Source organism: Trachymyrmex cornetzi, unplaced genomic scaffold (assembly GCF_001594075.2).
Source record: "Trachymyrmex cornetzi isolate Tcor2-1 unplaced genomic scaffold, Tcor1.1 scaffold92, whole genome shotgun sequence".
In the NCBI taxonomy this organism is placed as follows: domain Eukaryota; kingdom Metazoa; phylum Arthropoda; class Insecta; order Hymenoptera; family Formicidae; genus Trachymyrmex; species Trachymyrmex cornetzi.
In genome coordinates this window covers 2,349,372-2,358,895 of record NW_017300267.1, presented here as the reverse complement: position 1 = coordinate 2,358,895, position 9,524 = coordinate 2,349,372, and the positions used below count along the sequence as shown (strand labels likewise).

The 9,524-nt window shown below is 30.1% G+C and overlaps 1 protein-coding gene across 1 annotated transcript; it reads left to right on the top strand.

Moving 5' to 3' along the window:
• The first annotated feature begins 3,305 nt into the window (after positions 1 to 3,305).
• Positions 3,306 to 7,532, top strand: LOC108769574 (putative gustatory receptor 28b). Its single transcript, XM_018520610.1, has 3 exons — positions 3,306 to 3,374; positions 3,517 to 3,623; positions 7,499 to 7,532. The coding sequence occupies exons 1-3, from the start codon at positions 3,306 to 3,308 to the stop codon at positions 7,530 to 7,532; spliced, it is 210 nt and encodes a 69-aa protein (XP_018376112.1).
• The last annotated feature ends 1,992 nt before the right edge of the window (positions 7,533 to 9,524 follow it).

The following is a 9,524-nucleotide window of genomic DNA, read 5'->3' as shown; positions in this document are numbered from 1 at the left end:
CCCCCACTTAACCAAATCTTAATGAAAATATTATGGAATAATGCGCTCGGGAATTCTCCACTTGGGCTTGATCAGGGAACGGTAGGGTACACCGTAATATGGCTTTACCGATTTGCGCCTGATCCGATGCAAATCAGGGCACTCTTCTTAATATTTTTTTAAGGTAATTCTTACATGGACCTGATTTCTTTGCCCTTATATTACCCTCTAGTCTGGTTAAACCGTCAAAAGTTATAAGTAAGGGACATCAGTTGCCCCGACGAAAGTTAAACGCAAAAGAAAGCGCATAGAAAGAGCAAATAAATATTTTTATTTTTTACACTTTAAAAAAAAAGTTATAGTGATACATATAATATAATAAATAATAATATATACATTATATGTAAGTTACATATCCTTTCAGAGATTAATAAAATAATCGATTTATAATATTTCTCTTGGCATTTTAAATTTAAATAGAGTCAAAACTCCTAAAACTCCTAACCAATACTGAATTTAGAAACATCAGCCAAGTGTTTCCGCGTATCATTTTATCCTTATTGTTCACCGAATGTTAAATAAGAATAAAACGATATACGGGGACACTAGGGTAATGTTTCCGAATGCAGATCTATGACATAATCTAAGCATCAATACCCTAGCATCATAACCCTAGCATCAATACCCTACTAGTACCGTAATAGTACCCTACCAGAACTACGTTAAAAAATATAAGGCGCAACAAGGGGCTACTTATAAGGCCCTGATAAGGTCTGCCTGATCAGGCGGAAGACGTTCCGGACGTTACATTAGCCCTCAGGGCCTGGTAGAATTTCCTCATCATTACCTGATCAGGCATCAGAGTATCCTTGTTTGGACCATATCAGGACCCGTCTACAATTTCTACTCGGAAAAATATTATTTATTTGATTCATATTGATCTATCTGACCTTTAGATATAAATTTCATACGTTTCGAGCTAAAAAATATGTTTTCAGTCCAGAGATACAGCGTAACAAAGTTGCAGGGTTTTACAGACCGTGCTGTAGCCGGGAAGGTAAAAAAATTAACAATAGTCTATTATGGTTATCTAGCATTACAGCTGGACGAAACGTATTATCGTGGATGCATATCATGCGTGCGCGGGCGCGAGTGTGTCATATATACAGTTGATAAATATTCCAGTTGATATCATTCTAATAATTATACCGTAAAAATCAGCTATTTCCATCGCAGGATCCGTGTCGACTGAAACAGAGCTAAATTATTGACATTATGTTCTTTGTTTGTCACGCATTTATAATTTTTATAAATTTAATATTTAATAATGTTTTCCATATGTGACGCTTACGAGAAAAGTATTTGCGGAAGCATCGCTACATGCTCAGTGCTACTTCGTACGAATTATAAAGCACAACGTCAATTAGAATACACGTGAATATGTACCGCACACACAATAAGTTGTATACGACGATCAAACGGTCATAATTAACTTGAATTCAGAGCAAAGGAAAGACAGATATTATAAAACAAACCGGACGCCTCTTAAATTATCAATTTATGAATGATGTACGCGTGAAACGCTTTAGTAAAGAAGACTTAAAGTATACAAATTAAAAGAAATCTTTATATACAAATGTCTTGAAGAAAAAAATATTAAGAAGATTGAACTGAAAGTTTCCTAAAAAAAATATTTAAATCATGAAATACAAGGCAATACCGATAAATTGACAAAAACTTATGAAAAAAAAGAAGTAGAAATTGACTTAGAATTAAAAAATTAAGGAAGAAAATAGTCATTGGAAAAATGTCTTCGATTAAGAATTCAACTTTCATGAACGTCAATAAAATTTCCAATTCCATTAGAAATATAAATAAAGAAAATTCTATTGCGGAAAAAGATAGTGAACAGAAAGTGAACAAAATAAATCCAAAACTACATCACGATTTATTTTGGACGATCAGAATATTGATAATGTTTTTCAAGCTTATCGGTCTCGCTACATTCGCTCATCGAATCGTCATATACAGAAAGAGAACGTCATACGCATTTCAATATTGCAAATTAGGACTCGCTTACAATGTTGTGCTGAGTAGCTTAATAATAGCTTCGAACTCTATGGCTATACCATTCAAACTTAATCATAACTACAAGATCAAGTCGTATTTGACTGTAGGCATCGCGGTTCTACAAACTGTCCTTGGTGCCTTGATGACCTGCGTGATTTTTATTAGCTACTGTATCAACCAAAAGTCTTTGGTGCGAATCGCCAATCGAATAATCATCATCGAGCACGAGATAATCGCTCATCGAATCGTCATATACAGAAAGAGAACGTCATACGCATTTCAATATTGCAAATTAGGAATCGCTTACAATGTTGTGCTGAGTAACTTAATAATAGCTTCGAACTATATGTCTATACCATTTAAACTTAATTATAACTACAAGATCAAGTCGTATTTGACTGTAGGCATCGCGGTTCTACAATCTGTCCTTGGTGCCTTGATGATCTGCGTGATTTTTATTAGCTACTGTATCAACCAGAAGTCCTTGGTGCGAATCGCCAATCGAATAATCATCATCGAGCACGAGATAAATCGTCTGTATGACCTATATCATCCGCTACGACGACAGCGTATCTTCTGCACTATTATCATCGTTTGCACCTTGAAGATTTGCCTTTTGATACTTCTCCTGTTCGCTCAGATCCTGACCGGTCATACAGACCTAATCTCATTGCTGATAGACATTTTGCCGACATTTCACGCGGGTTGGCTACTGATACAGTACTTCCTGTTGGTGACGGTCATTCAGACAGATTTCTATGATGTGAATCGAGCGATACAAAGCCTCACCAGGATCAATGCACCTGATCTTCAACTGCAGTCCCTCTATCAAACGCGTCGTATCGTAATCAACAATTCGACCGTTCATCAACTGTTGAAACTGCAAGATGTGCATTGTCATCTCTGCGAAATCTCTGAGGATGTGTCGAGGTTCTATTCACTACCAGTAATATTCGGCATCGTTTATCTCTTTCTGTCACTCATATATAATGGTTATCGTTTTCTCGCGGTTCTGTTGAGGGCTAATAATATCTCAAACTTAGATTATTCTCATATTATTTATGAAATCGTCTGGATAATATTTCGGATTTATCCCATCTTTCTCCTCACCAACAGAATTACCAGGACTTTAATCGAGGTAGAATATAATATGATCGCATTTTAATCAGATCGTTTTAATCGATGAAACAAAACATTTTTATCAGTAAATAAAACCCCATTTTACGAAATATTTCAATTATAAGTTTATTGTATAGATGAAGAAGACGGGCAACATAATGCATGATCTTTTAAACTATGCAATCGGGAAAGAGATAAAAGCAGAGGTAAAATATAAACTTAATACTTTTTCAGAAACGGTATCGTTACGATATTTATCATAGATATGTTGCAGCTCAAGACATTTTCGCTTCAATTGCTACATCGGTAAACGGTATCGTTACGATATTTATCATAGATATGTTGCAGCTCAAGACATTTTCGCTTCAATTGTTACATCGGAAAATACAGTTTACAGCTAATGGATACTTTACGCTCGATAATACTTTTCTTTATTCGGTGAGAATAATTAGAATGTAAGTAATTTAATATAAATTAAGTTTTTTAAATTAATAGTTTTGATTATTTCTCTCAGCTAACTGGCACAGTGATGATATATTTTGTAATACTTGTGCAATTTCAAATGGGAAGCTCGCTTTCATCGATCAATGCAAACTATACAGGGAGCAATGTAACTATACAAGGATAGATTTAAAATAAGTTGCGGAGTAACAAATTAAAGATAAAAAAAAGCATAATGAGAAATATCGAAGACTCTTAAATTGGGATTAAAATCCAATTAAATGCAATTTATAAGCACGCAGAATTTCAGTTCTGATACTTGTTATTGTAACTTCCTAATAAATACAATCAGTTCTGATATGTAAAATTAGAAAACAAAAACTCTAAATATATGTATTGTATCCAAATTAATATTGTTAATTAATTAATAGTAATTAAATTGAATGCCCAGACGGTACACAATATTTACAAAATATTTAGGAATATTTATAAGATTTATTTTAAATATTTTGTGAATATTTTTGTGGTTTTAGATTGCACAGGTCATAAATATTCATTATAAATTTTATGAAATACTTATTAGAATAGTTATAGTACTTATAATTATAATATAGTAGTTATAATACTTATTAGAATAGTTATAGTAAATGCTATAAAAATACTTAATGAGACATTACAATCCAAATAAAAAATACTTATTAGAAATATTTATTTATATTTATCATAAATATTGCATTAAATGTTTAGTCTATATTTTAATAATATTTCGAATAAAGCTTTATATAAAATATGTATAAAATATCTATATAACATTTAAAAAAATGAATATTAATAATGATTTATCATAAATATTCTGTGTTATCTGGGTAAGACTCGATAGAAAAATCAATTAATAATATTATCTCATTTATCTCATTACGATACAATACTCTGAGCTCCAAATATTATTTCATACCGAGTTAATATTGTGTAACCTCAGCTTAATGAATACGTTTTATGTATTTATACGCAAAGTACGTACAACAATATTTTCCAATACCATATAAATGTTTCATATTGTTTTAATCAAGGATAGGAAGTAACACGTATAATGCGGCCGGTTCTACTATAGGAATCGTAGATGTGGAGTCTGAAGCTATAGAAAATTGACCAATCATAGTCGATTATTTTTCTCATATTTGAATGTGATTGATCAATTTCCTACGACTTAAGACTCCAAGGTTGTCTACGACTCTTATTGTAAACCTCGTATTACCGTTATTTTTTATAGCCACAATTTTGTATTTACTTTTTACAATTTTTTTTATGACAGTAAAGATAACGCTGAAGAAAGTCACTTTTGAAGAGTAACTTATTATCCTTACGCGTTACTGATTAAAAAATTAACTCATTACTTCACACGTTACATAAAAGTAACGCCTTATTTCCTATCCTTGGTTTAAATTGTAAGTTTTCCTTGGAGCCTTCCTATGAGTTAAATACATATAGTGTAATCTCTTTTATTCCATGGCATTAAAACATATTTTCTCAAACTACCTGTTAGCAAAAAAATGTCTGTGTAAAAAGGTATATCGAATATTTTGTCTAATTATTCAGTTTTCTAAAAATTCCATATGAATATTTACGCGATAAATGATTGCATTTTTATAATTAACCGAATTGAGGAGTTAACTTTTTATGAATAAAATTTTTAATCATCGACATATCTATCGCAGATCGTTTGAGAAAAGATTTTTTCTATTTAATACATTCTGGATTCGTACAAGTTATTAATGCAAATATTTGATCGAAAAACTTCAAAATTATTTATCTCTGTTATGTTTTGTAAGTTTAATATAAAAAATGGACTATAATTTAATTATTTTTTTCTATAAACTACATTAAAAAATAACTTCTTTTAAGAATAGCCTATATTTATAAGAATTTTCATTTAATTAATTTAAATAACAAACTTACTCTTATTTAATAAACAATTGTTTACATTATTTAACGGAATATCTTCATTGCTCAGGAAATAATTTGTGGTTAAACAATCACCTAATAAATATTATGTATCGCAGACTGTACAGAGATTGACGGTATCTTTTCTCATTAATTACGAACAGATATTCTTCAAGGGACTGTTTTCATCACTCTAAACATCACATGTATATCCTTATAATACTTAAAATTTTTGTAAAAAATCTTGTGATAAAGAAACTAATTTCACTATAATTAGAATCTTTTTAATATTGTCACAATTGCATACGCTCAAATATTAAAAAAGTTATGATAATAGAAAATTTTAAAATTAAACGCACAAAATCTTGGCTTGACTAAAATTTTAAGAATTATCAGAAATCTGCTATGTATCTTTTAATAAGTATGTTTGAGAATAAACTTTTTTATCTAAACTAGTAGAATATTAGTATGAAAACATTTCTTTCAAGTTAGTTTCGATTATTTTTTTTATAAAACTAGAGATTATTTTATAAGGATTTCGAAGAGGATTGTTCAATGATTCTTCATTAAAAGGCTTCTTGTAAAAGTTGCAAAATAATAGTATTTTTTTAAATCAAAAAAGTCAATATTATTAATCTGTAATCTGGGGATAAAAAATAAATTTATACATATTTCTTTTCCTGTTTTTTGTTTGTTCTTCAAATAGTTTCCACAGTTCTTGTCGACCTCCATGGTATTGCATTAATATTATTAGAGAAAGTGAATAAAAAATATTCAATCGTAATTTTTCTCGTAAAAAATATTATTATCAGAACTTTTTTCCTTTTTAAAGTGCATAACTAGCTTGCAATAATGTAAGAGATATTCCTCGAAGGAAGTATATGTATTCACATTACAGATTGTAGAGTTTCTTATGGCATATATACACAGTATGATTACAAAGTTACTTGAACAACTTAATCGTTATATGCAAGGTCATATGTTATTGCATGGTAACACAATATTCTTTTTATAATCTACTTATTAATTTAATAACAGAATGTGCTCTGATACATTTTTATTTAATGACTTATCATATTCGATATTTTTATCATTATATACTTATTGCGACTGTTATAATTAGACTGCGGAACTTTATGCAAAATACTTAACTGAATGTTTTGTATAAAATGCATATTTTGCAATTTTGTAAATTTACAGATGGCAATCTCAATCTTTTTACTTCACCTTTTAATAACTCTTTAACGAACAACGATTGACTGCTAAAACTGTCCGATAGTTAATATTCAGTTAAGTATTTTGCATAAAGTTCCGCAGTCTAGTTATAATGGAAGAATATAACCGATAATATTACCAGAATGATTTAAAATTAAAATAACAGTTAAAATTATAATTGTCAATGTTCAAATATTCGAATAATTTACAACTTCATACACACACTCGATTATTCGGCTCACGGTATTTGTACATCTGCGCAATACTATGCTACACCAAAAAAAAAAAATAATTTTAATATTAGTAAAAACCGTTAAATCTTAGAGGATTTTATTCTTATGTACGGCCTCAAGAGGAATCTTCTGAAATCAAGAGGAAAATATGCTAAGCACAATATTCTTACAGTTAGAGTACTTTTGTTTTGCATCTGCATGCAGTAAAAATCTTGCTGTTCCTAATTTACACGTAAGAGGGCACTCCGCTTTCAATAAATATATTCCTCGTACAAGGGGAAAACTGTTAGAATAATCTCCAATACATTTTTGATGAATAGTCCAGTGCATTGGAAGAGGAATACTCTTTCTGTAAAAGTTTCTGCTTAGAATATCAGGAAATTTCACTTTACAATTAGATTATCTTTTTTTGGGTGTACCGTTATTATACTGTTATTCATTTTATTCGTATCCATAAGAGTGAAAATTATTGATAATAATCATTCGAATATATTTGAAAGTGTAGAAGTTTGTATAATTCGCCAGAAAGAGTAATTTTCCGTGAAAATTTTACTTTGCAATCCGCATGTTTTATAAATACCACGTATGTATTCGTTTAGTATCATACCATGATTTGGAAAAATGTGCGTTTTTCACAACTTTCTAGCATAATTCTTATTGACTCGTAGATCATTAATTATCGTTAATCTAGAATTCTAGACTACATTATCTAAAGAAGATGGCATAGCAGTATAGAAGATTTTTTCAGATTTTATCGTATTTTATTTGCCATTGTTACACTAAAACGTAAAAACATCTATACGCTATTATTAATGTTTTTCCAATTATTTGGAATTTTTTTCTCATTTCCTTTTTTTCTTTCTCATTTTTCGTTTTCTTTCATATATCATTGCAATTCACATACAATATTAATAAAGTGAAATTGATTGTTACATCAGTAATTACTAAAATAGACTGTTTTGCAATAATACATACGACTACCTTATCGGGGATGAGAAATAAACATTCATAAAATCACAATTGAATTTATTGGATACTATTAACGAATCTTTGAATGATTGAATTTTTTTTGTATTCAAACACGTTGAGACTATGAATGATGGATCTCATTTACAGTTGTGTACAAATTGCAATGTACTCGCGAAGAGCGACGCGCATTGTTCGCTACCTGTAATACAAATATAATTAAATATAATAAATAAATGATAGGGGACATTTGTAGAAGGGTACAGGTTCAAGGGAATTAAATGGAGTGATCTATGACTCTTATTTTACATATATTTTGTTGATTAAATGACAATTTATAAGATAAGAGATTGCAGAGTAAAAACTCTGAAGATGAAAGTTTTGAAACAATCGCATAAAGAGACTTATACATTGTATTAGCATATTTACACTTGCTATCCTCTTGTTAAACGGATGTTTCGGCTGAAGTAGTACCACTTACCTTTAAAGGATTGATGCTTTCCTGTGATTCGTATTAAATCTACCTGAAATATCGAATTAAAGTATATATTAATTTTTTTAACCCTTCCGTCCACTACGTTTTTTCGGCACCTTTCAGTTCACTACGGGGGTCGTTATTGTCTTGGCGGTTTTTTTACCAGTAAAAGTGCTTTAAAAAATCTGAAAAAATTCATGGAACTTCTTTCAACCTTCTTGAAGTCCCAATCATAATATTTCGATAAAAATTATTACACAAAAATCATTACACAATATTTTAGATTATCAAAGTAACTTTATTTTAGTGAGTCATAAGCGAGTAACAATCAGGGAGGGGATATGGCGCCTTCAGTGCCCATTTTCAAAAATTACAGCATTTTGAAATTTCGCTTGGGTCGAAAAAGACCCCCGTAGTGGACGGAAGGGTTAAATTAATCCTTACGACTTCTTTTAATAAACTTCTTTCAATAATCTTCCTTATATGCTTTTCCCAAAAAAAGCGAGCAAAATGTAAAATATTGAATTGCATTTATTGATTAATTATGATTCCATAAATTATCTAAGAATTTATAAAATTTACGTATTAAACATCATATATAATTAGAAAGAGATACAGATATTTTATATGCAACATATATATACATTATATATTATATATATACGTTATATAGGATAAGTGCGGGTAATACGCCAGTGTGGGGAATATGCCACACGTTTTGTTTTACAATGATACCGATTAGCAGCGCTTGCATCAGTGCTACAACATTGTGTACAATTGTGTACTTAACATATTGCATAAGTAGCAACAATTTCCTGGCAACAGTATTGTTTTTATGAGGTAAATATGACGGCATGGTATACGAAAATGTGTTTCTTATAACTTTTATAGTGCTTTATGTAAGTTATTATTTAAACATTACACAATATTTAGCTCAATTAGCTTGTTAATCTATTAGAGTAAGTTAAAATGAAAATATTCATTACATCGTTGATTCATGATAAAACTGAAAAATCAAAGTTGGTAACACTGCAAACTGCAATGTCTGACTGCAATGTCTGACGGGTAGATAAGATTAACGTGAC

Excerpts from the sequence above, each read along its gene's own strand:
- LOC108769574 (XM_018520610.1), top strand. The coding sequence starts at position 3,306 with ATGAAGAAGACGGGCAACATAATGCATGATCTTTTAAACTATGCAATC. Across the intron at positions 3,375-3,516 it reads GGAAAGAGATAAAAGCAGAG|CTCAAGACATTTTCGCTTCA; the intron begins GTAAAATATAAA and ends GATATGTTGCAG. Across the intron at positions 3,624-7,498 it reads TCGGTGAGAATAATTAGAAT|TGTAGAAGTTTGTATAATTC; the intron begins GTAAGTAATTTA and ends TATATTTGAAAG.